A 27,854-nucleotide genomic window follows, 5' to 3' on the forward strand; every position below is an offset into this window, starting at 1 on the left:
GTGAGGGGCAGGCGCGGCCGCGCCGGGCGGGACGGGTCGGGCGATGCTGCCGCGGGCGCTGCCCCTGCCCCTGCCCCTGCCCCTTCCCCTGGCGGGGCTGCTGCTGCTCCTCCTGCTGCTGCCGCCGCTGCCCGCCCGCGGCGGAGACACCGCCACGGCCTCCCCGCAGCCCACGGAGGCGGCGGGCGGGGCGGCCACGCGGAGCAGCAGCAGCGGCGGCAGCGCCAGCCTGGCCGAGGTGTCGGCGCCGCCTGAGCAGGGCCAGCCCATGACACAGCGCGCCCTGTCCGTGCTGGTGCTGGCGAGCGCGGCCCTCATCGTCTACTTCGTGATCCGGACCGTGCGGTGAGGGCGGGCAGGGCAGGGGAGAGGAGGGGAGGGAAGGAGAGGGGAGGGGGTAGAGTAGGGGAGGGGAAGGGAGGGGAGGGAAGGACAGGGCAGGGGGTAGGGCCGGGCAAGGGAGGGCTGGGCTGGACAGGGCAGGGCAGGGTAGAGGGTCGAGCAGGGCCGGGGAGGGGGTAGAGCTGGGCAGGGCAGGACGGGGCCGGGTGGGTTCGGTCCCCGGGGACGCTCCCATGGCCCCGGCACCAGTGCCAGGCCTTTCCCGACCCCTCTTGTGCTCCCCGACTGGGTACACCTGTGGTATCCATCACCCTCCTGAATTTAGTTTTATATGCTCTGTAATTGCTTTTTGTCATGTTGCCAAACTTCCGACTCGACAAGCTGCCGAATTTCCTTGTCTTTGTCAGTAAACATCTTTTATGGTTTGTTTCACAGTAAACATCTATTTTATACATTTTAAAGGAAAGGGCTCTTAAAAAGCTTGCACTGCCAGTCAGATGCCTTTTTGTTTCTCATGGAAACTTGATCACAAAGCTCAATAATGCTATTCCATTTAAGTCCACTATTTGTCATTGTAATTTTTTACTTCTGTCTCTCTCATGCTTTTAACTTAGAACTCCTCAGTCCAAGGCCCAAATGTGTGGTTATACATAAGGCATATCAATTATGCAGTAAGTTCTCTGTGTACTTTTCACTGTAGTTAGGTGTGATGATGATTTTTGTGCCCAGCACTTGCATCATTTATTGCAGAAAGGTGGTTGAAAGACAGTGGGCTGTGTATGGCATGTAGAGGATATTCAGTAAACTAAGATGTTTTGATTGCTCCATAGCTCTTACGGGTCATTCTTCAAAAGCCTTCAGTCTTATTTTTGTTAGGATGCTTATCTTGATGATATAATATCCTAAAGGAAATGTCATAATCTTATTTATGCAAGTAAAAATAGTCAAAGGCACTTGTCAGTGTTGGTGTTTCTCCTAACAGGAGCCCTTTGGATTTGGAGGTGTGAGTAGTACTGTAGAAAGGCAAAATAAATAAACAAAAGCCTGTCATTGCAGGAGCTGGAGAGGAAAATTCTTGTCCACTGCCATTATTTGCTGGATGAGTCGTAATTACTTGATGTTCAGGTTTTGGCAACAGGAAGTTTGCGGTTCTGCACTTGAAACTGGAGTATTGTCTTTTAGGTGTCACCAAAACCAGGATTAACAGGATAACCTCACGTTGTTCTGTAATTCTGTAATTTAAACTTGTAGCTGAAATATTTTTGCAGTGGTTGTATAAGAAATACAAGGTTCAATCTAGGGATGAAAACATGTGTCTTGTTACCAGACATGAAAACTTCAGTGCTTTTTTTGCAAATTTTCAAGCAGGTCTCCTGTCCAGTAGATGAAGGGAAGACTGTGGAAGTGTTTTCTCTGGATTTTGGTGGGGACTTTGATGCTGTCCTTCATAGTGTCCTCCTGGACAAGTTGTCCGGCTCTGGGGTGAGCAGGCTCATGGTGGCCTGGGCAAAGAGCTGTCTAAATGACAGGGCTCACAGGGTTGTAGTGAAGAGCTGCAGCCAGTCACCAGTGGTGCTCCTCCGGGCTCAGTTCTAGGCCCAGCTCAGTTCTATATTTTTATCCGAAGGCAGGAGTTTGATGTGCCATAGCAAGTTTGCTGATGATGCCGTCAGAGAACCCAAAAACAGACTCCGAGCCAAGTTAATGTGGGATAAGATAAAAAGGTACATTCTTTAATGTCCAGGCTTAGGGCTTTTAGGAGTACCTGATGACATCTTCGTGCACCCTTGAACACTGGTTTCGTGGTTTTTATAATATTGGCCACCCAATCATTACTTCACACATTTCTCAGTCCAGCCCCAGTCCCACCTCTGTGCCATCCCCCCAGGATTTGGGGCTGGGGGGTCAATGAGACCCTCTGTCTTCATCAGCTCTTCTTCCTTGGGCTTTTGGAGTTCTTCCAGATCTGACTTCCGGGACACTCTGACCTGTGTATGTTTTGTTCTGCGGGCCTTCTGATATCCTCCAATCTTGTACCTTGAAGAGAGTCTAAATAACTAAGAGAATTTGAGCTACTGATAAATGCTAAGGGTTAGGATACATAAACAATGAACTTAGGCTGCCAGAAATATTAGCACATTAAATCTACATTTGCTACAGCTACAAGTACTTTTAAAATCTGTAAAAATGAAAAATCAGAAATAAAAAACCCTTTTGGCATCACTGATCATAGAATCAACCAGGTTGGAAAAGAGCTCTGAGATCATTAAGTCCTACCCTTGATCCACCACCACCATGGTTACTAGACCATGACACTAAGTGCCACATCCAGTCTTATCTTAAAATCCTCCAGGGATGGAGAATCCACCACTTCACTGGTCAAACTGGGAGGTGCAGTTGGCTCTCTGGAGGGATGAGAGGCCTTGCAGAGGCATCTAGATTGGAGCATTGGGCAATCACCAGTGGCTTGACATTTAAGGAGAACAAATGCTGGACTCTGCAGCTGAAACAATGGACACAAGTGGGAGAGAAGTGGTTGGAGAGGAGCCCTGCAGAGGGATGTGGCGTTGTGAGTTGATGTTCAGCTCAGTATGAGTCAAAAGGTACCCTGGCAGCCAAGGGGCAAACTGCATCCTGGGGTGCATCACACACAGCACACCAGGGGGTCAGGAGAAGGGATTGCCCAACTGTATTCAGCATTGGCATGGCCTTCCCTTGAGTATTGTGTGCAGTGAAAAGCCTGTCAATTTAAGAGGAGTAGTAGAACACTTGAACATGAGCACAGGAGGGCAGCCGGGCTGGTGGGTGGGCTGGAGGGCCTGTCTTGTGAGAGAATGGGGATGGTGGGCTTGTCTAGTTTGGAGAAAAGGAGGCCTGAGGGGAGATAAAAATTGAACATTAGGAAGTCTTTCTTTACCAATACAGGCTTCCTAGAGGGGGGGGTCAGTGTATGAGAGGCATTTGGACAGTACCATAGTACCACCCTTCAACTTTTGGTCAGCCCTGAATTGCTCATGCCATTGATTAGATGGTCACTGTAAGTCCTTTCCAACTCAACTATTTTATTTCGTAACAGTCACAGGATAAAGGATTTTAAGTTAGTTTTTGTTAAAACTCAGGGCACTCCTTTTGAGTCATAGCTGTGGCCGTACATGAGTCTTGCATAAGCACCTCCAGTATTCTTGTACTTGTAGTATTTTATTAATTGGTATATAAACTTTTGTGTCACAGTGATTAGTTTATCCTTTTTCCAACAGGATTAGTTTGAGTCTAGAAATCTGTGCCAGCTTTGTGATAAGATTCTTTTGCATTATCTGCAATCTAGATATTTGCCATAACTGTTGTAGGTTATTCTCAACTCACAGTAGTGACTCCCTTTCCATATTAATCCATTAAAGGTAAAAGGTAAAATGTGACTTTCAGCATTCTGTAAACAGGTACCTTTGTACTGTGTTCGCTGGTCTGAGATCTGGATCCTGAGCAAGGCTTCTTCCATGTGTACAGGAGCAGTTCTGAAAAGCCAAATGGAATTGTGAGGGGCTCACATGGGATGTAGGCCCATGTAGTGAAGCCACAGAAAGTGAGAAAAGCAGATACAGCCTGTTTGTCTGAGATTAGCTCAGCTGGTTAAAACTTGGCTGTAATAATGCCAAGGTAATGGGTTCAATCCCCTGTGTGGGCCATTGACTGAAGAGTTGGACTCGATGATCCTTGTGGGTCCCTTCCAACTCAGAATAGTCTGTGATTCTGTGACTCTGTCTGTGATAAGCATTGTGCCTTAATCCGAAATGGTGAGTCACTGCCTCTTCCTTCCATGTTTTGTGAAACATACAAGACTAACTCTACAAGTTCTCTCTGAAGTGTAATTATAAACAATGTTTTCAACTTGATATCTGTAAAAGACTGCACAAATGATAACAGAAATTTTCAGTGTCACCCAGGGCTTGTGTTACACCTTTGCTATGGCTTTGTTTGGTTTCTTTCTGATTTGATCTGCTATTCTTTACAGTCTCATAAAACACATAGAGAATATGTAACAAGGCAGAGTTTTCTTGTTGTAGGACCTGCTTGAAGGGTGCATTTGCATGTATTTTTGCTTGGCTCTTACATTTAGCTGCAAAGTGTACAGGCTTTTTGTATTCACTCTGGTAATTGTGTACAAAACTACAAATGACATTCTCACTGGCCTTAATCATTTAATGTAAACTGTTGACTCTTAAAATTGTCTGACCTCTGAATTTCAAAGAGCTGAGTGTGTACACTTTTCATTAGTTTTAAAAAACTTATACTAAGTATCAATATAAAGGTATTTTAAGGAATAGCTGTTTTACATTATTGAAGTTAGATAGTAGAAAAAATTTATGTAACTTAAATATTTTAAAATCCCTTTCAGGATCAGGAGGAGAAACAGAAAAACACGAAGATACGGAGTTTTGGACACAAACATAGAAAACATGGAGCTGACCCCATTAGAGCAAGATGATGATGATGATGATACAACACTGTTTGATGCCAATCATCCTCGCAGGTTTGTGTTTAGAACCTGAATGTACTTCTAGCAATAGAAGTGAAGGAGTGTGGGTGGTAAGCAGTGTTTCTGAGAAAGCTCACTACTGTGTTTCATATGCATAGTTGGAGAAGGGATGTCAAGATCACTTGAATTTTAAATGGGCAAGAATTTAGTGGGCAAGAAGATAAACACCATTTGTCTTCAGCATGTGAATTCCAGAGAAATGGAGAGGAAGGTAGGATATTTTTGTTACAAATACACTGTCATTATTGAAGCTTATATTAAGTTGACAACTAGCTTTTATCTTTCTCTTTTCTTGTTTTCTTTTTTTTTTAATATTTTTTTTCCTGTTTTGGAGGCTCCTCAGTATTTCCTGTGTATTCCCTCACCTGTAAGTTCTGCTTCAAGCAGCTTCATTCTGCATTGTCATTGCTCAAGTAGTCAGCAGTCAGTTTATGATGATCCTGCACCAAGTTCTACATTTGGTACTGCTGCACTGAAAGATTCATATTCTTAAGTCACTCTTTGAAACTACACAGATACAGGAAAATTTTGTTACATTTCCTTATTATCCTTACACTTAAACATTATGATCAGTTCAAACTTAAATTTACACAATTCAGACTTTGAAATTTTCCTCATTGAGTAATTGCATCACACTGCACGTTGTGAAGTAGAGTAAAAAGGTTGGTAGCATTATCATAGTGAGGACTGGTGTCAAGTATCAGAAAATACATTCTTCTATGAATTCTTGCAGTCAAGTAAGCAGTTGGATCACACTGCTTATAAGTCTCAAGCAGAACAATTCAACAAATGCTCTGTGTGATCATAGAATCATAGAATGTATTGGGTTGGAAAAGACCTCCGAGATCAAGTCCAACCTTTGGTCCAACTCCAGTCCCTTTACCAGCTCATGCCACTCAGTGCCACAGCCAATCTCAGTTTAAAAACCTCCAGGGATAGGGAATCCAACCCCTCTCTGGGCAGCCCATTCCAGTGCCTGAGCACTCTCTCTGGAAAGAAGTTTTTCCTGATCTCCAACTTAAATTTCCCCTGGCAGAGCTTGAGCCCGTCCCCCCTTGTCCTATTGCTGAGTGCCTGGGAGAAAAGACCAACCCCCACCTGGCCCAGAACTTCCCTTCAGTGAGTTCCAGACAGTGCTGAGGTCACCTCTGAGCCTCCTCTTCTCCAGGCTAAACACTCCCAGCTCCCTCAGCCTCTCCCCACAGCACTTGTGCTCTAGTCCCTTCACCAGCCCCGTTGCTCTTCTCTGGCCCCGCTCCAGCACCTCAAACGAATTATAAGAATGGGAGTATCAAGTCAGGTGTTTTGCTGTTTGTCAGGAAACAACTCTGGATGCAGTTCTGGAACCCTAAGTGAAAGATTAAATCTCATTTAACTTCGTCTCCTTAGGGAGAATCTTTCTGATCAATTTTTTTTCATAAGTCAAAGTCTATCTTTCTGTTTTCTCTCACTGATGTACTGGAAAAAACTAGTTGGAATATCTTCATTTAGCATTCCTGTCTACTAGAGAGTCATGTGGCTCTTACAGTTACTCCATGTTACTAGTCTTGTTCCAGTATAACTATATATACATTAAGTAATTGTCACATCCTATCCAGGAATTCCCTCAATGTATTCCTTAAACCTTTTAACTCCTATTGTAATTGAGCATACTTATTAGTCTTTTAGATGTCTGATGACCAGTTAACATGATATTCTTTATAAATGTTTATTTAGAGAAGTGTCAAGTATGTTTTTTAGTAGGAAGTAACATGATAATAATAGTCATTATTAACAAACTGTATTGTACAATTATAATTTTCAGAGAGTGGATTTCTGGGGTTTTTTTTGTTTTTGCCTTGTACTTTTCTAAACACTTCAGTCTGAGGGAGAAAAAAGAATCAAGTATTTCATTGTAGAATTGTGTAACCTGTTGTTTCACTATCGCTCAGAAGGTACATGCTTAAATTTTCAAAGTCCTTATTTTGATACTGAGGACTTGAGAAAACAAGGGCTTCAGTTGTGTTTAGTCAAGAATGGGAATATACTCTGTTTTTTTTATTTTGAGATCTTGCTTTATTCTCCTTTATGTGCAGAAGCTCTTAAAATTTTAAGAGTTCCTTTTTATTTTGGAACAATGTTCATGTGCAGGAGGAAAGCAGTGCTGAACAATGAGAATTCACTCCACAAATCTCTGTAGACAAACAGCTTGATAAAGTGCTGTCCAAACTTTGCAAGGCAATGGCGTAGCTGGGAGGAAAGTTTGAAAACTAGAGTCCTTGAATTATTTATGTTTTTTTAAATCCTTAATTGAATGTACTTTTTAAATTGATTTATTTCCCCTTGTTTCAACTAAATCTTTTGCATCTGCACTGAAGTTCGGTAATCAGTCTTCATGTCACTGCTTGAGCAAGAGGGACCAAAGGGAGTACAAAATACATAAGTAATCAAAGAGTTGCCGATGACAACTTGATGGAAATTATACTCAGATTTTCTTAGGGATGTCATTACATTTGTCCTGACATTTGCAGTAATTCAGAGGAATGGTTAGTTGGTTTTTTTTTAAGGTAGCTTAAATGTATAGTCAGGCTTGGAGCAACTAATTAGCAAACAGAGAAGAGGGGCCCTTAGCAGTTTTTGAGTTCAGTGCTTTGTTGAGTAAAGAACGGTTCAGTTTTACTTAACTTACTGCCAAAAATCAGCTTACTCAGTTTGTTAAGTTTCTTTCCCTCATAACTTGTAATGGAAGGCACTAAAAAATACAGGAAATTCTAACCTACATGTTCATATAAATTCATGATTGACATCAAATTATGTAAGTATTACATATAAAATAGATGGGGTTTTTTTCCTTATTTCTTTATTTTTTTCTTGTTTCTTATGTCCCAGACACTCAGCAATAGGGTAAGGGGGCACAGGCTCAAGCTCTGCCAGGGGAAATTGAAGTTGGAGATCAGAAAAAACTTCTTTCCAGAAAGAGTGCTCAGGCATTAGAGTGGGCTGCCCAGAGACGGGGTGGATTCCCCATCCCTGGAGGTTTTTAACCTGAGATTGGCCGTGGCACTGAGTGCCATGAGCTGGTAAATGGACTGGAGTTGGACCAAGGGTTGGACTTGATGATCTCAGAGATCTTTTCCAACCCAATCCATTCTATGATTCTATGACCTATTAGTGATGTCCAGTCTGCTTTCATTTTTCTTGATTGAACATCAAGTTTTTCTTAAGGTGATAATCTGCAGCATAGTATGCATATATTAGAAATCCCCATTAGCTTGTTCTGGGTTAGTTTATAAGTCTGTCATGTTTCCAATGCCAGGCAGAGCAACTGTCTTCTGTCCTAAATCACCATTGTAGTGTTAGTGTGCTGGTGTCCAGGTACAGTTTCTATGCTGGGGTGTTGCTGTTTTGTTCAAGAGCTGTATCAAAAAGAGTCCCCAGTGCCCTCTGTTGTAACACAGGTGCATTTTAAGGGCACTCCTGCTGTTGTCACCCATGTCCTGGTCTCTGTGCTGCCGCAGTTTGGGGCAGTTTACCTGAGCAGGATGTTATAGCCCTTTTGTTAAATAGTGTGCTATTAAATATGGGACGGTCCTGTGGTGTAAAGGAGAGCACTCTGGACTCTGAATCCCAAGGACCCGAGTTCGAGTCTCAGTAGGCACCATCCCCTGGCAGTTCAAGCCTCCCTGCCATCCCATTTCGTCAGATCTGGGATGCTCAGCAGGGTCAGCCCCGGTCAGTACCGGGGACTGTGACAGTCCTGAGGACTTCCCTGTCACTGTCCAAGCTCGCTCGGCCGTGGCAGATGGACCTTGGGACTGAAATGGTGGGGCCAGTTCTGCGCACGCTGAGCCTCACCTAAAACATCCACTGCACAGGCTGGAAGGGCATGTGGGGAGAGCCCTGCCCAAATCTGTGTTCCTAAAGTCTGGCCATACATACATACTATTAAATGTCCAAGTTGGAAATTCTAACCCTTGGTTTCTCATGGTAGAACTTTACATACATGTTAACTGAGGTAGACTATACTCATACCACGCCTTTGTTTTTCAAAGTTTTATCACAATAGTAGTTTACAATCCTCATTAAATGACTTTACACAGAAACTACTTGCTTTGTGCTGCAAGGCACAAATTAAAGCACTTAACCTAATTTTTGTATAGCTTTCCAGTTGTGGAATGCTACCAAGACTTACTAAAGTTTCAATATCACAGAATCACAGACTATTCTGAGTTGAAAGGGACCCACAGGGATCATCGAGTCCTACTCTTAAATCAATGGCCCACACAGGGGATTGAACCCATGACCTTGGCATTATTACAACCAAGTTTTAACCAACTGAGCTAAGATGCAGCCAGTAGGGATTCAGGAGCCTTGGAAATTCTAAAACATACTCAGCGTGGTAAATCCCTTTTTATTTTTGTAAGTGAGCTGTCTCTCCGTTTGGAAGGTTTAAATGAATGCAGTTTTATGGCACTTTGCTTCACAGTCCTGTGGTAACTAAGAGTTTTTGCAGGCAAATTTAATAACAAAATGTCACATCTCTCTTAGTTCTTTCATAATGTTTAATCTTAAAAAATGCAGGCTAAATTTCCACTTGAAACAGGGCATTTCAGATTAATGCATCTGTTTCTTCTGTTGTAGAGAAGTACGTGCCTTTCAGTGAAAGAACTTAATCTTAGAACCAGAGGAGACTGCTTCATGGGAGAAATAAGAAGCAAGAGGGTATGCAAGTGGGGGGGACTAATTTAATTTGTGTATATTATGGTATCCTTAATTTCTTGCAATAAGTAATGTATCAATTTGTTGTACCTTTTTGTATATAGAGGATCCTAACTGTATAGCCTATGGGGAGAGAGATTACTTGTAAAACTTTTCTTTTTGGTTGTTACAAATCTTGTATACCATTAAGTGTGGTGTACACTTTTTTCTACAGTATCTGAAATGTTAATTTTATTTTTTTCCTCATATTAAATTGTAAGTAAATACAGCCACTGTGGGCTCCTCAGAATTGTTAGAACTTGATTTTAATTGAGGAGGTGCTTTTTTGTTTTCAAATAAAAGCCAAACTGCTGCCCTCTGTGTTGAGACTTTTTTTAAACTGAATTAATACGTTTTGTGAAAACTTTAGTGAACAAATAAAAAATGTTGACCGTGTTCCTAGCATTTAATGTGATACTTCAACACTGTACATTTTAAACAATATAATAATGTAAAACTTAGTATTGCAACACCTTATTGCTGTTAAATCTGCTGATTACAACTGTTGAGTAAGTTTTTTTGATAAGATCACCTTTGGCGAAGCAGAGACAAGTCTTTGGTAAAATATTAAATATTGTGTAGCTCTAAAACAGACTCAATGTATAAGCCTGTTGAAAGACTCAGGTGTCAAAAACCCAGTGGGACTGGACTGCATCATAGTTTTATAATAGACTGCTGTTTGTTACAGATACCTTGTTTCACGGTACTACTGTTGATGTTGTTACAAATTTTAAACTGTTAACCCCCTGCAGAATTGATCTAGCTCTGATGAGATTTTTGTGTTACATTTCTCTGTCCACAGTTGCTCATCACTCAGTGGCTTGCACTCTGTTCAGCTTCCATCTTGAGACGTTCTTATTTTAAGACATGATAAAACCAGAACATTTCTTAAAGAGAAGATATTATCAGGATGGATGGAAAAGTTCAAGATTTTATTAAGAGATACAAAGGAGGTTCTTTAATCTTGAGGTCTTTTAAGTGTTGTTTCCTGCTTCCTTCAGCTGGAAGAGTATGAGCCAAAAGACTTAGGATTTTGACATACACGTTTTGGATGCTTATAGCAGTATCCTTAGCACAAAATGCAATATGCATCATGCTTTCATGAATGATCTGAACACAGAATTCAAATGTACATTAAGTAAATTCACTGGCAATACTAAACTAGTAAGAGCTGTGGACTCCTTGCAGGGTAGAGAGATCTTGTAGAGAGATCAGGGAGGGATGATCACCAAATATAGGAGTTTAACCCCCTTGACCAACAAGACCCTTTTGGGTTGCTAATAAACTATTTGGACCATTGTTGCATGTACCAAAAATGTCCTCTGCACCCTTCAAAATTATATCTTTTGACATCAATCCTAGAAATACTCATGGCAGTCTTGTTAAGGACTTTGTGACCATGCATTGAACTACAACATCTCCTTAAAAAATTCTGCAGCAAATCCTCCAAGGTGCACATACATCTGTTTTCTCCTTAGGTAGCAATCAGAGATTTAGTACCTAAGTTGTTGCTTAGTCTTAATAAAAGGTCGTAGGGATGAAATGTGTGTGCTATAAGAACTTTGCTATCATGGCAGTGTAATATTTTCTAATTACTTGTCTAGAAGTTTATGAAATAAACTACTTACTGCAGCAAGACTTTCACAGGAGTGCTGGTACTTGAAGGAAGAAGATGACAGTTTCTCTTGCCTAATGCAGAAATGTAGAAGGAGAGTCATCATTCAGCCTGAATTGCCTGAATTTGAGAAGCGGTATTCTGTTACCAACAATGATGAAAACAAAAGGGCTCGCAAGCTTTTATCCTGAGATTATTTATGAGTAATAGCACTGTTACATCTGGCACAGCTGTGTGGCAGCAGGTATCCTGTCATCACTGATAGAGCATCCATCCACTTATGTTGGCAGCCAGAGCCAAGTGCCCATGTTTTTGGGATTGCTGCCAAATAGCAAAATGTTCTTTCCAGAATATTCTACTTAACACTCTACTATTTGCTCCTTAGCTAAGCTGGCTGGTAGCCCAAGCTTCTTTTATTTCTTTAACTGTCTGGGCATGGACTTCTCTCCAGCAGCAGCTCCCAAGCTGAACTCTAATCAGTCAGGCTTCCTCTTCCTTATCAGTCGAGCACTCAAGAAATGTGTTTGACTTAGGATTCTTTGTGGGGTTTTTTCCCAAGTCATTTGGCTGGTGTAACCTGAAAGGGACCCCTCCAGCCATGCGGTGAAGCTGCTGAAGAAGAACTTGGTCAACAAAGCAGACAAGCCCTGTGAGCTGATCTACTGAAATAAGAGGTCTCTACCTTTCATTGTGTAAACAGTTATCAGTGGAATATGGGTGAAGTGCTGCCAACATATTTCTGCACCTTTTCTTGTGAATTTGTGTACACTTTTGGCACTTCATGAAGCAACAAAGTAGTTGAAGGTTACAACACATGGGTTTTCTGTCTTGGGAGGGCCCTCATTTTCTTGCAGTCTATGACATGTAAATGCTGCCTTTTATGTTACTTGTTCTGCTGTTAGCTACTGGAGGAAGACAGCCTGAGTCCAGATAATTTTGGAATGGAGTAAAGTAGAATGTGAAGAGGCCTTCAAGAAGCTATGAAAGGAATGGAAAGGTGAACCTTCTTGCATAGGTATCATTCAGAAGTGTTTGCCTTCCTCCCTCTTTCAATAAATTCATCCTTTTTTCTTATGTAATAAATGTTGACAGTGAGACTTGTCCTTCCTATGAGATGCCCTCCTAAGGAGAATCATTGTCCAGCAACAAAGTGAACCTGCAAGACACCAGTTTGGATGAGTTTGCCATTTTTCATGTGAATTACGAAGTGTACAGCGCATCATGATCATCTACCAGTGCAGAAGGCAAAGCTGGTGTGTAGGGGATGCCTAAATGCCCCGTTCATGGTTCAGGAAAGATACTGAGGTGCTGGACCAGGTCCAGAGAAGAGCAACGGGGCTGGTGAAGGGACTGGGGCACAAGTGCTGTGGGGAGAGGCTGAGGGAGCTGGGGGTGTTTAGCCTGGAGAAGAGGAGGCTCAGAGGTGACCTCAGCACTGTCTGGAACTACCTGAAGGGAAGTCCTGGCCAGGTGGGGGTTGGTCTCTTCTCCCAGGCACTCAGCAATAGGACAAGGGGGCACGGGCTCAAGCTCTGCCAGGGGAAATTTAAGTTGGAGATCAGGAAAAAATTATTCCAGAGAGAGTAATCAGGTATTGGAATGGGCTGCCCAGAGAGGGGTTGGATTCCCCATCCCTGGAGGTTTTGAAACTGAGCTTGGCTGTGGCACTGAGTGGCATGATCTGGTAAAGGGACTGGAGTTGGACCAAGGGTTGGACTTGATGATCTTGGAAGTCTTTTCCAACGCAATCCATTCTATGATTCTATGATACGTCACAAGTTAAGGATCCAGGTATTTCCAATAGCTTTGGTGATTGGAATTGGAGCAATGTTAGCCACTGGAGCAACCGAGGTAAGGCAGTGCTGCTGACAAAGTTGCAGTTGATGCTCCATGTTTGGAATAAGTGCCAGCATATCGAAGGAGAAAACTGCTGAAGTTCTGATACACATCAATGTTGTTTCCAGCCAATAGGCTTAATGTGAATGTGCATGAATCAGTTCTGCCGAGACTCAGCTGTCACATCACTGTTCTTTTGATTGGGACTGCAGGCTCTCTATGTCAGTCTCTGATTTCTCATCTGTGGGCTGGCAGGAGCTGTTACGCGTCCTGAATTTTGTGGCACTTATAGTAAGTATTTCAGGTAGTGCCATAGATCTTCATTGTAACTGCAGTAACTCTGCAATACTGAACTGGTGTGCAGCTCATCCCTCAGAGGTTAGTGTTGCCTGCTGCAGAATTGCAACAAAAGCTCAGAAAATGGAGGTCACTGAATGAAACATAGCACCAGGAATGTAACCCCTCCTGCACCCAGAAATTTATGGCGAAAGAAGTTGAAGGAATCAGCCTGTAAACCTGTGATTTTTTTAACAATATTGGATGTAGGCTCAAAAACTGCCAACTGGAAACTACTCAGCAGCTTATTATTTTTCCTTTTTTTTTTTTTTAATGACCAAGTTGTTGCAGACCCTCCTGTGCTTTACTAGGTATCTTTTGAAGTTCTACTTGGCAAAACTATCTCATCTACCTTCACCTTGTCAATCACAGGTTGGTGCACCATAGTGGCTCAGTGAGGTTTGTGCGGACATTGAAGGTAAAAGTCAGAGCTTAAAGAAACCTGATAGATGAGAGAGGGGAACATGAGCTGGTAGTGAGAAGGGGCCCAGAACAGACTTGCCAAGCTTAGAGCAGATCTTGCAAGTTTTGCCTTAAGTCATGCCTGTTTCATGTCTTAAATCTTGATTTAGTGGTCCCTCTGTGGTTTATTAGTGTAGGTATGACTGAAGATTTATTGATATCTTGCCATGTGGGAATGTTTTATGCGTATAGATGAAACTGTGTAGCCTAAATAAACCCTTTGAACTAAAGCATCAGACTGACCTAGACACAGTCGCTCAATCATGTACTAACAGGACAGTTGTGTAAGTCATATCTCGTATTTGTGACAGATTATTTTTTTTAAGGTGACTGCATCTGTGTAACCAAGCTCATTTTACATAGATGTCAGCTCAGACAGGTGGCAGATAACACATTTTCATTTCAAATCTAGATTTGATGTGAAGAAGCAGTCTAGGTTATACCTCATTACAATGTATTTAATTCCCTCTCAAGGAGCTCTGATTGAGATAGATTCTTCTGCATTCTCAACACTGGGTACTAAGGACACACTGTTTGTTAGCAAGCTGTGTACATATTTGACTCCAGAATAACTGCACTACTCACAGTTCTGTCTTGCAATGCTCTTACTACACTTATTTAAAATAAAGTTACCAAAACAATCAAATGCTTAATTTCCATAGAGGTCAACTGGATTTAATTGAATGTCTAATGTCTCTGCTCAGCTTGAAGCATTTTAAATTGCAGTAGTAGAATTCCAGTTTGGAAAAAACAGGTAACTATACCAGGCTACTGCAATGCCAATCCCTGTGGAAAGTATGCAAGTGGACACTATACCCTGTTTATGTCAATAGATTTTGTGTGCTTAATAATAGTACTAAGTGAAACTAGACAGACCATAGAGTTCTGGCTTACTCTGAAGTAGATGTATTTAAGTGATCCCTTGCAGCACATGAAGAGCTTGGAAATGACTTTCATATCAAAAACTTGTGAACCATTTCAACTGCGTATGTTCCTCAACAGGTACTTAGAAGGTTAGATGCTTCAGTGCTTTCCTTTATATTGAAGTGAAAATTTTAACAGGTTTCTTTAAACAATCAAATTTTGTGGTATCTTAAAAAATAAAAGAATTTGCTTGGAGGTTCTTGTTTGCTATGAATCTGTGTTTAAGGCAGATGGAAATCTTCACATGAATTCCATATCTGTTTCAAGTAATCTTTAGTGTTACCTGAAGTGTTTTTTTTTTCTTCTCCATGATCAGAAGTTTGGTTTTCCTGGGTTTTTTTCCCCATTTTTCATTTACTTAGAGTAACAATGGTCAGGGTTTTAAGACTTTTTTTTTTATCTTACATTTTAAATATAAACTTTTTCAGTGCTTAGTTGATTGCTGAGTTGAGAACTCACTGTCAATATTTTTATAGGCAGTATTTCAATCAGAAGTTCTCTGACCTGTTTTAGGTTCTCTCACATGTTGTGTATGTCCACTTTGCATGCAAAGCAGTTAAAATAGTTGAAGTTGCAATGAAAGATCAAGTGCTTAATGTTAGAAAGTGTCATACATATTTTCTAAACAACCTTATTTTAATTTTTGTCTATAAAGATATTGTCATTATTATTGACTGTATATTTTATTATTGACTCTTTTTTTCACAAAAAACCCCCAAACTCTTTACTACAGGGTTAAGACAATTAATAAATAAACCTTTAATTGTACTGTTTTCCTCACACATTTGCGTGATTTAGGCCATATTTCTGAATTCAAACATTCTTCTATATAAAGAGTGACTACTTTTCTCTGAGCTTTCTTCCAAGACATCTATTCCAGTTGTGTCTTAGGCCTTCAAATGAATAAACTGAATCAATTTTCAGAGAAACAGCAGAAGTTCTCATTCCCATTTTACAGTTGAGTTACTGAAACTGTGAAGTTACTAAGTTTTCTTCAGTTAAAACAGATAGAAATTATTTTTTAGGATGTTGAAGCATTTCACGTGTTATGAATACGTGCTGTTTGATTCCTTTTTGTGTTGTAAGAACTTTAATAGATCAGAGCCAGAATCTTTATTTGGTTGATCAGCAAATGAGAACTACATAGTGAAGGACAAACTGGATGAATTTTGAGTTAAAACATTTGTTTAATATCACCTGGAAACTCATTGGCAGAGCTTGGAGTGGAATCAGTTTCAGTATTGTTCAATTTTATTTCCCTTTCTTCTTCTTTTTAATCTTGAAATAAAGCCCATAGATCTTTACTCATCATGCATCCCTGGTTCATTCCCTGATTGTACTCTGTCTGGTATGCTGAATGAAGCAGGGTCCTTTGGGAAAAATACTTTATGATTTTGTAATTAAGGGCTGTATTGCAGTGCTTATGCACAAGGGGGCAACTTTCTTCTGCTGTGATTAAAGAAAAGTTATTTGTCTGTGGAGAGCTGAGCTAGTAATCACAAGGGAAAAACAGAATGAACTTAGGAACTGTTAAATTAAATCTGCAATTGTTTTGGAAGGGGATACTTTATTAAATATTTTTTTCTGAAGGAAGAAGGATTTCTTTGAGGGTAGGGCATATGAGATTATATGTTTGAGGAGAAAAACCAGTCTTTTGAGTATGTTTTCCACAGGTTTCAATTTAATTCATTGTCTAAGAGAAACTAATTTTGAATTGATCTGCTTTGAATAAACTTAAAAATCTTCATCTGTGAACTGCATGAATTATCTAGAATTCAATAGTCATTGGTTGAGGATGACAGCAGAAATTTAGTGGTTGGAAGAGCAAAAGGTTGAAGGAACTATTTATATGCAGCTGTAAATTTTAAGTTCTGTCTGAGGATATGATTTCCTACAGTTTTTGGTAGATAGATGTCTGCAATCTGTCTTGTTGTGGTACAGCTGTGTGCTCTGTTCAGAGGTACCTGATTTGTTTCCTTCCCAACCATTATTAACTGGTTTGCTTACAAATAAATCTGACAAACCAAGAGCTGAGAAATTAAGTAAGTGAAGCAGACAAGATAATAGGCAGGAAACACCACTGTCTTCAGTTTGTGGCTATAAGAGTCCACTACCAATTGTGGTAAACTTTGCATCAGGTAGGGCAAATTATAAATTCTTTGCTAGTCTAAACTCTTCTCATCTTCCACTCAAGAGAAGTAATTGCAGAAGTTGGGTTTTTTTAAATTAATGAATGAGAAGTAAAAGAATGTAAATACTTTGTTTAAGGGTGAGTTTTAAGTAAAATATCTTTTCTGAACCAGAGTAAGAAACATCCCATGTTACCACGTAACACAAATTAGGCAGTTGGGCTTGGTCTTCCTCTGCTAAAGCAAATTCTGTTGAATGTATGTCTCACCAGTGTAGTTACTCATTGATAAATAATGAAATATGAGAAGAATTTATTCTGAATGAGGAATAACTATGCCATTAGTGCCTAAAATAGTGACTAATGGGAAGTTTGTTAGTGGTGAATACCAGAGGAGGCTGCTGAGCCTGCCCACATCTGTGTAACCCATGGCATGGGTTAAAAGTCAAGTTAGGAGACCAGGTGGTGACCAGGGGGAAACAGCTTCAAAATATCAACCCCAGGCATAACTACCAGTTTCTGGGGTAAAGATAAGGGGAAATCAATGCACCAGAGTCCCATTTGCATGTCTGAGTGTAATCCTTGTTGGTCAAACTGGTTTGAGTGTTGGCACAGACATGACAACTTAGAGTGGCTGCAAGTGAAAAGTGCTTACAACAAACCCAGAAGTGGCATTAGACTTCTCACTGTCAGAGGTCCTGAAAAAAATTTGGATTCCTAAGCAGCAGAAGGTACAACTAAACTCAATTAATTTCAACTCTGCTTGTCTTTTAGGCTGCTGCAGCAGCAGAAAATAGCAAGAAATTAATATCACTGGTGATTTAATCCTTCTGAAAGGAATTTGAATCCTTAAAAAAGGATGTGTATACACAGGTCCACTTTTCAGATCAACCAAACTTTGTGGAATAAATACAATGCATGTTTACTAATACTTGGTTTGAGTCACAGCAATGTTTAACAATTTATGTTTGTTATTTGGTATCCAAGGTTTCCTTGGCTAAGTCTTTTCCTTCCTTTCCTTTAAGTAAACGTGGTTTAATTCTCCAGGGGAATAAATACTTCCTCCCTCTTTGTATTAAAAATTATTCCTTGATTTCCCATATTTCTGATGTGTAATAGCATAGAAATTTTAGGGATCATCCTTAGTCATTTCCTTGGCCACAGGGTGTCAGCGCTAAGCGTTAAGTCCAGAGCTCTCTGTTTCAGGGAGTTCACCGGGACCTGGAGGGAGAAATGAGGAGCACCAAACCCTCCCAAGAGTCCCAGATGTAACTGTAGGGCTCCTAATAGCTCGCTCTTCTGTTTGGAGACTTGATTCCCATGCCGAGTGTAAATTCTGATTATTCTGGGAGTCTCTGACAGATGGCTACAACTTGATGTTGGTTCCCAAACCCAATTATAATGTTAACTTTTGCTGACAATGGCATAAAATAAATATTCAGGGGAAAGAAAGGAGTTTTTCTTCAAGCTTTCAAGGATGAAATCAAGTAGGATGCAGCAAGTATTAGACTATAAGAATGAGGTTTCCCAAGTCACACTAGAATTTGCTATATAACAGAATAAGTGGATACTAGGAACATGTCACAATATATTTTGGTACGGATGAGAACAATAATTTCCATTAAACTTAGATGATACATTTTACTTACTGAATTACATTACTGTTCTTACCTGAAGTTACCTTTATCCAAGAGATAATGCTATTTTGATTGGCTGATTTATTCAAAACATGGAATCATAGAATGGCTCAGGTCGGAAGGGATCTGTGTTTCTACTCAGATTACATAGTCACACAGTTCCAAGCCCCTGTCATAGGCTGGGACACCTTTCACTATCCCAGGTTGCTCCAAGCCCCCTCTAGCCTGGTCTTGAACAGTTCCAGGGATGGGACACCCACAGCTTCTCTGGGCAACCTATGCCAGGGCCTCACCACCCTCAGAGTCAAAAATTTCTTCCTAATATCTAATCTAAACCTACTCTCTTTCAGTTTGAAGCTGTTCCACCTTCTCCTGTTACTACATGCCCTTGTAAATAGTTCTTCTCTATCTTTCTTGTGGGCTCCTTTCAGGTACTGTAAGGCCACAATTAGATCTCCTTGAAGCCTTCTCTTCTCCAGGCTGAACAATCCCAATTCTCTCACCCTTTCCTCATAGGAGAGCTGCTCCATCTCTCTAATCACCTTGGTGGCCACCTCTGGACTTGCTCCAACAGGTCCATGTCCTTTGTGTGATGGGGACCACAAAGCTGGAGGCAGCACTTCGGTTGTACTTGAGTATTTGTATTCTTGACTATTGAAACTCTGCTTGAGTTATTTTGGAATCGTGATTAAAAATAACCACTCCATGTCTTATACAGTAAGACTTCAATGCACAATATATCTGAATTTTGGGGAACTTTGGCATTCATTAGTGCTTTCTAGACCAATAAAGTGTGATGTGTCTTCTTCTAAATAAATACTTTCTTATTGTAAAGAAAGTATTCTATAACAAGGCCAATTTTTTTGTATCAAATGACTCATGTATTATCAGTTAATGGAAAATATTTAATAGTTCTTTATTTCCTCTTTTTTCAAACAAGCTGAGGTTTTGGGCTTTTTTAGACTTGCATTTCAACAACTAAAGGATGAAAACACACTGATGTGTTGTTTGACATTGGTCCAGTAGTCTGTTATCTCTCAGGAAACCTATTTTGGGATCTTTTTCAGTCAACTGACAATTCTTTTTTTGTGCCATATGAAAAATAAGAATAGGCAATGTACTACATATGTCTTATGGTTACTGAGATAGAAACTTACATTAGAGTGTGGCATACCTAAAGCAATTTAAGGGAATGATCATATTCAAATATTTATTTTTGTAGACAAAGATTTCTATGCACAATTCTTCCCTGAAGTAATTTTTATTAATATGAAAATGCATTCATTTTCCATATTATGTAATTTTTCAGTTTTATTGCAATTTCAACATGGAAATTCCTGTAGCTCAGCTTGCAGTTTTGAAATGTGGCATGAAGGCGAAGAAAAACTTTGGAAATGAGGGTTTAGTTGTGAATTTGCACTAAATAATATAGTGTGGGGTTTGACCTAGAACATTTACAGAAATGAGTAGATATTTTTGACTAAGAGATTTTTTAGCACTAAAACTTAACATGATGCTCTTTTTCCAACTGCTGACATGATGCCTTCTTTCCATGCCTGAATCTTGCCATAACAGAGTTACAAGTGGCTGTAAGTAATGCAGTAGTCTGTCTCTCATTTTACTTTCTGTTTCAACCTGTTAAACCTTTCTTCATGTTGTAACAGTGGATCTGTAATCAATCCATTTATTCATCCATCCATATGAAAAACACCCAACAAGATGATTGTTGTGTTTGTGAAATAAAGAGAACTATGTAAAATCCAACAGACTACATGTATCAGAAATGTGGCCTTGAAGTAAAATATTTTTCACCCTCTGCTGCTTTAAAAAAGCTTTTTATTCACATATGTTACAGTTCTTTATTGTGTGATAATGCTTTTTATTTTAAAATAACACCAGTATTTTTGAAGACTAGAATACATTGTACTCATTTCTTTTCTTTCCACTGTGATAGTAAACTCAGTTAATGGAAATAGTGTTGTAGGTGCTTTTTCATCATTCATTCACATCCAAGTAGATCAAAATGGATGCAAAGAACTGAAAGGAAATTAATCTTGCTGACATTCTAGATCAGTCTAGGAAAGATGGAATCAAGTTTCAATTGGGATCACGATGAGATTAGGCCTTCTGTAGCCTTAAGTACAGAAAAAAAGAAACTTACATGCAGTATTTGAGCATCTGAGATCCTACATCTCATAAAAAAGTTTTTACAGTCACAATTATGGAGTACATATTTGCAAAGTCCTTTCCTTCTAGTAGTGTCCAAATCTGAATGACCATGTCATTGTATTTAGATACTAGTAGGGGGTTCTGCATTCTTATTTAAAAGCATTTGTCCTTAGCTTTTAAATAATATGCTATTGTTTATAATTTCCTGATTCTTTGCGATCTAATTTTTTTGTTGAAAACTTTGTTCATTTTTCTGTTTAATCTGGTAAGATACATCTTTTAAAACTATCTATTTCTTCACCAAAGTCTTTCTTTTGCAATTGAGAGACCCCATTGACCAATACCTCTTTTCAGTCAGGACAAATACATTCCAGTTTTGCAGTTGTTTGCAACTTGTTTGTTCACCTGATCTCCTCCACCTGTTCTTGTGTGAACTGCTTTTATAAGTGCAATTCTGCCGCTTTTGTAGAAGTTTGTAAAAGTTGACTAAGTGGAGTGTACTGGTAGTTGTGCAGCCCAAGGCAGAGGTAGAAATTCACTGAGCAAAATAATAAATCATACTTTGATACAGCTAGTGCTCTATACAACTAGTGTACACCAGCATTCTTATTCAATGTCTAAGTTAAAACATGCTATTTTGTAATGCAGGAAGTTAGCAATTATTTTAATATTCTTGATTATGTTTGACACCAGAATATAATTTCTAAACATGCCATTCTGATATGCAGGTGATAACTACTTCTGTGGCTACTCTGTAATCTGCAAATGAATGAACTTTTCTTTGTTTGTAAAATGAAATGCAACTAAACCTTCAGAAAAAGGTAAGGATTAGGATCTGATGTATCACAAAATCACAGAATATCTCAGGTTGGAAGTGATCCACGGGGATGGATCATCGAGTGCCACTCCCTGCTCTTCACAGAGCCACCTAAAACTAAACAGTATGACCAAGTGCTGTGACCTCTTCCATGGGAAGCCTCTTCTAGTGATGGACCACTGTCCCAGTGGACCTTTGGCTAATGTTCAATCTGAACCTCCCCTGATGCAGCTGCATTCCCTTTCCTCATGCCCTGTCAGCCCCTCTGATCCCGCTACCTGAGGAAGCTGTAGGCTGCTGTCGGATCACCCTCAGCCCTCTCTTCCCCGAGCCTGGAAGGATCAAGACAACAGAAAGGAAGGAACAAGGAAATAAAAATGAAATTAGCATAGCAGTGTTATTGATTGTACTTTGCATTTATGGTCCAGCTTTTTGAGTTTCATTACTGCTTTGAAGTCAGAACTTAGGGAAGCCCGTTTCTTTTTAGCACTAATATTCATTGTTAATCCATTTCTAAACCATGGTTTCTGTTTCTCTCTTATGCCCTCACTTCTCAACGTTTAGCTGGTCTTCAGCTCCTTCTGCTCCTTAATGACTGATGTCTTTTGACCTGTTTATTCTTGACTGTCTTCCATGATCCTAAGCTAATATCTAAAAGGGGTATCCATGAGCAGACACTGGGAAACATAGGTATTTTTCAGGCTCTAAATCTGTTATGTCATATTCAGTGTTGCACACAAGAAACCATTTCTGTTAATTTCTGAGAGCTAACAGGCTCTGTAGTGTAATAAAAATGTGAACTTCTTTTTGTCCTCAAATAGACCACAATAAAGACTGTGATCATATGTTTCATGCTTCCTTTTAACCTCCTTAATTTCGACCTCTCTATCTGTAGGAAACATGGTTAGACCAGTTCTTGAGTGCATGGGAGACGCAGACTTGCCTGAATCTAGGTGGGAGCTTTTGAAATTTTTGGTTTTTTAGTGGTACATGAAGCATAAGTGCAGCTGCACTTTAATGTCTTCCTTTCAAACAGGATCCAGGTGCTGAGAATGGGAGGCTGCTCATTTTGTCCTTTGAGAAAAAGAAAAAACACAAGGCATTTTGTGATCGTAGGATTCAAAGTTGCAAGAAACGCCAGTATTTAGGTCAGCTGCTTCTTTCAGAAGAACATCAATTTTGTGACACAGAGGCCTCTGAAAGAGCAGTTTCCAAAACGAAGTCTCTCACCTGTCAGGCCATTGTCAGCTGTCTCAAAAGAAGTTGTTGCTGGTTTAGGAAAAAAAATAATGCCAGCCATGAGCAGTCCTCATATGTTTCTGTGTAATAAAGGTACCCTCAGTGGCTGGGTATTTACAAAGTGTTTCACAATAATTCCAGCAGTGAATTGGTTTAATGTACTTCTATGCAGGTGAACAGTTTTTTAAAAGAGCACCTGAATTCTTTGTATTTTCATTAGAATATTAAGAATAGATTTTAAGAATTTTTATGATTGTGTGACATGTCAGCAAGATCAGAAGTTTTCTGTATGTTCTTGGTGCAGATTTATAAATCTGGGAACTGTCTCAGGTGTGAATATGTTGTGCCAAAGTCTCTGAATCTTCACATATTTTATATATTTATGCTATTATGAAGTCAAGAGGGATGAAATAAAGGATCTATACTTAGAGACTGTTGAAAGTCCATACAAATTATTATTTACAGTTTTGAAAGAAATTAAAGTCTTTGCATGAAGTGAAGGCATTTGGCTATGAACATATTTTCAGAATATTTCATTTAGTAAATTTCAAGACAAACCTGACACTTATCAGTCATGTCCTGTAGCTTTTAAATCAACCAAGATTATATTATATTAATTATTCTCTAGAAATGTGTTTACATGCTGGGTCTTACCTGAAATATTGTGCTCTCTCTGGTCACTGAGGGAATTCAGCTTACTTTATAATCTCCACACAATTTTAAGGCATAGTTAGGAATGAGAACGGGCCAGAACAGTGTGATTGTTTTTCAAATAGATGTTTTACATGTGTCAAAGTTTTGTATGAAAAAAAGAAAATACCCTAATTTGATAGAAAATAAATATTCAATGAATATAGGGATGATTATGGAGGATCCAAGTGTCAGAAATAAGAACTTGTCATTGCAGAGTAATAGTATTAGTTTGGAAATGTGCTAGCCAAAAATATAACCCATTGAATCTAAAATATTACATCAAAAATGCTTATTTCAGAAAAAAAATGTTTTCTGCTTTTATAAATGTTTTATACCTCTTATTTTCTTTACAAGCACAAAAATTACACTTTTTCCAATTTCTGATATGAAGCAAAATTTCCAGTGCCAAATAGGCATTTGCTATTCCATTTTAGGTCTTAACTACATTTGAAATTTCATTTGAAATACTGAGTCAAATATTCAAATGAACTTTAAAGTAATGAAATGTTAAATTTCAGTGAATTTTGAAAAAATAAACTTAGAGCATATTGGCATCTGAAAAATGTCTATTTCAGTTTTGTCCTAATTTGACAGAACAACAATTCTTATTGTATTGGAAAATTCTGAAGAGCAAAAATGCCCTTGTATAACCTGGTTAGCAGTTTTATTTTCCCCCAACTCCACAGGTCTGTTTCTTTTAAGTACAAGCCTAGAATAGATTTTCATGACATTCAGTTACTGAAGGCCAGTCTGAGGTTTTGATTGCAGAAAGTTGATGCTGTGGTTACAATAAACCTAGACATTGTTTTGCTAAGCACAGCTGGAAAAATCTTCATTCCTATTTAGTCACTTAAATAGTTGATGTATTTTCAGAAAAAATCAGCTGTTGTGTTATTGATGGTCAAATTTTTAAGAAACAAGTAAAGCAAAGGTTTAATAAGATTATGCAACCACAGCAAAAGAACTTTCTATTAAAACCAGTAATAGTGGCTTTTGTTCCAAAAACATAGCTGTGGACCTATTCATAGATAGCCCTGAAAGAGTTTAAACAGGCTTCCAGATGAAAAGTGAAGCATTAAGTGCAAAATACTAAAATAGAGCTGAATAAGCAACAAAAATATGTGCTTGGCAGCAGACATGTCTGGAATTTTTGGTGTTAACTTTCACTTCTCTTTCTCTTTGCTTCATCTGTGATGGGGGATGAGGTGACAAACTCATTACAGAAAAACACAGCAAAACAGTTTCCTCGTTTCTCTCCCCTGCTACTGGCCACACAGCCACCTCAGCTGTGATCGTTGGGTTAGTAATTGAAAAATGGAGGAGGGTACAGATGCTGGAAACCCCCAGGATGTGAAATATATGGTATGGCATTTCTTGCTCTGTGTGTATGTGTGTTTACATACAGAAAGAGCATACCCTTTCTTATGGTTTTGTCCTCTATCCTTGGCCCTATGATTAATTTTGCAGACAAGAAATCACTTTGTAACGTATCATTTGTGCTTCCGCATTTAGTGGCATTTCCCAGCACTTTTTGGAGATCCTGCTTAACTCATGTTTTTCATCCATTATCTTTCCCTCCCTTTTTCCCTCAAAGGGCACACCCCTCTTCTATATTAGCACAACTTCTCACCCTTCTTAGACAAAGACAATTGCATTATTCTTGAAAATATTTGGCTCTCTGACTGTGCTTATGTATTGCTTACTCAACAATACGGACAAAAATTCTGCTGCCATTTTATGTCCGGCACACACATAAACCTGTTACAGCAATTACATGAAACACTTCTTGCAGAAATGTTGAAAAAGTATGTGCTATGGTTGGTCTAAAGAGATAGGCAAAATAGAATGCAACTTAGAGGCTGGGAAAGAAACAGGTATTCCTTCCCTTATGTGCCACAAAAAGATGATCATATTTATCAGTTCCAGACTTCTGAAAGTCCTGGTATCTTTTGATTCATTAATTGTCACCCCAGATTCAAGTACTGAGGCTTTTCAGTACTTCTAACACTTTGAATGTCACCTGAAAGAACTTACTGCTGCCAAAGGTTGTCTAGTATATGAAAATTGAACCTGAGTGATGTTGCTGAGAAAGGCTGGTCATACACTGCCTGTGACATAGACCAGTGAGCTATTAATTAAACACTCTAAAGATGGCAAAGTGGCTTTGCTAGTTCATTGTGCTGATTCCTTGGACTATGTCCTAATGAGCTTCTCCCTTTTTTTCCTCCTGTCATTTCAGGATTGCATCCTCAGCAAGTTCACAGGCAACCCCAAGCTGAGAGGGAGTGTTGATCTGCTGGAGGGCAGGAAGGTTCTACAGGATTGGACAGGCTGGATCAGTGGCCTGAGGCCCCTGGATGAGGTTCAACATGACCAAACACCAACTCCTGCCCTTGGGGCACAACAGTGCCCTGCAGTGCTACAGACTGGGGGAAGAGTGGCTGGAAAGTTACCTGTTGGAAAAGGGCCTGAGGTTGCTGGTTGGCAGCACCTGAACATGTGCCCGTGTGTGCCCAGGTGACCAAGAAGGCCAGTGACACCTGACTTGGATCAACAATGGTGTAGCCTGCAGGACAGGGTTTGTCCCCCTGTACTGGGCACTGGTGAGGCCACACTTCAAGTGCTGTGTCCAGTTCTGGACCACTCAATTTAGGAAGGATATTGAGTTGCTGGAGTGTGTCCAGAGAAGGGCAATGAGGCTGGTGAAGTGACTGGAGCACAAGATTGATGAGGGACAGATGATGGAGCTGGAATTGTTTAGCCTGGAGAAAAGGGAGCTCAGGGGTGACCATATTGATTTCTACCACTACCTGAAAGGAGGTTGTATCTGGGTGGGGATTGGTCTCCTCTCAGGTAACAAGTGACAGGATGAGAGGAAATGGCCTCAAGTTACACCAGAGAGGTTTAGATTTGATGTTAGGAATTTTTTTTTCACTGAAGGGGTTGTCAAGAGTTGAAACAAGCTGTCCAGGGAAGTGGTAGGGTCACTGTTCTGGAAGTGTTCAAACTATGTGTGGTTATGGCACCTGAGAATATGCTTTAATGGTGAGCACAGTGGTGGTGGTGGTGCTGGGTTGATGGTTGAACTTCATGACCTTAAAGGTCTTTTCCAGCCTTAACAAATCTATGACTTTAGGGTATGCAATAGTTTCACAATAACAGTTGAGAACTGACACAATAATTTAGTTAATAGTCAGGTAGCAGAAATGAAGGTGCCAGGACAGAAGCTATTGATAAATAGATCAGAAGTGTTCAGCATCAGTGAACTACTGTCTGTCCCTATTGCAAAATCTTGAAGATTATAGGAGTGAATGTAGACTTAACTTTGTAATGTCCTGGGATGTGCTCTAACAAATGTTTATTTCATCTTGAGGATGAGGCAAGCATTCTCCTAATGAAAAAACACTGAAACCACACACCAGAAAGAAACCCCTTCATAAACAGCAACTCTGTGTACTGATGTGGTAAAGAATGGAGTAGGAAGCTAAGAAATATATATAATTTCATAGTTTAAAAATCATTAGGGTTTTACTGAAGAGGAGTAAACATTCATCAGTTTGAAAGGGTAGCTGATTGCCTAAATTGCAAGTACAAGCTTTCTTCCAGCCTTCAGATGCTTAAAATTTCAATAGTATACATTTCTGCAAAGTTTTGTAAATTAGCTCTTCTGGGTGCTAGCTTATCAACCAAGAGGGAAAAAACTGCTGTAAACTCATTTTGAAATAGGTTGAAGACCTGAAAGCCTGTTCAAAACTTCAGCAGACTCTATTTATAGAAGGCATGGGCAAATACCCAGATTTCAGAGATGTGATATTATTTCTGCTCACTTTGTTTTATTTCCCTCTGACACGGAGTGGTTCGTCACTTCATATGGAAACATAGAATCACAGAAGATGCTGAGTTGGAAGGGACCCATCAGGATCACTGCGTTCAGCTCCTGGCCATGCACAGAACCAACCTCAAGGGTCATGTCATGCCTGAGAGTGTTGTCCAAATAAATGCTTCTTGAACTCTGTCAGTCTTGGTGCTGTGGCACTGCCCTGGGAAGCCTGTTGTTTATTATTTATGATTAAGTAGGGGCAGAGGAGGATGGACGGATGGATGGATGGATGGATGGATGGATGGATGGATGGATGGATGGACGGACGGACGGGTGGGTGAGTGGATGGATGGATGGATGGATGGATGGATGGATGGATGGATGGATGGATGGATGGATGGAGGGATGGAGGGATGGATGGACGGACAGACGGATGGATGGATGGACGGACGGACGGACGGACAGACGGGTGGGTGAGTGGATGGATGGATGGATGGATGGATGGGTGGGTGGGTGGATGGATGGGTGGGTGGATGGATGGATGGATGGATGGATGGATGGATGG

The 27,854-nt window shown here is 40.0% G+C and overlaps 1 protein-coding gene across 5 annotated transcripts; it reads left to right on the forward strand.

Annotated features, from left to right (window-relative positions):
* On the forward strand, positions 1-27,543 carry FAM174A (family with sequence similarity 174 member A). 5 transcript variants are annotated; one of them, XR_011699990.1, is made up of 5 exons: positions 1-345; positions 4,736-4,870; positions 4,975-5,087; positions 9,497-9,577; positions 25,709-27,543. XR_011699990.1 is itself a non-coding variant. In XM_071581259.1 (3 exons), the coding sequence occupies exons 1-3, from the start codon at positions 44-46 to the stop codon at positions 25,746-25,748; spliced, it is 477 nt and encodes a 158-aa protein (XP_071437360.1). In that variant the 5' UTR covers positions 1-43; the 3' UTR covers positions 25,749-27,543. The 5 variants fall into 5 exon arrangements, 2 of the variants coding, with proteins under 2 accessions (XP_071437360.1, XP_071437362.1); XR_011699991.1 differs by lacking the exons at positions 4,975-5,087; positions 25,709-27,543 and adding an exon at positions 10,416-10,432; XR_011699989.1 differs by lacking the exon at positions 25,709-27,543 and having other exon boundaries at positions 9,497-9,934.
* Positions 27,544-27,854: the final 311 nt, after the last annotated feature.

The sequence above is a fragment of the Pithys albifrons genome, chromosome Z (genome assembly GCF_047495875.1).
Source record: "Pithys albifrons albifrons isolate INPA30051 chromosome Z, PitAlb_v1, whole genome shotgun sequence".
NCBI classification, from domain to species: Eukaryota; Metazoa; Chordata; class Aves; order Passeriformes; family Thamnophilidae; genus Pithys; species Pithys albifrons.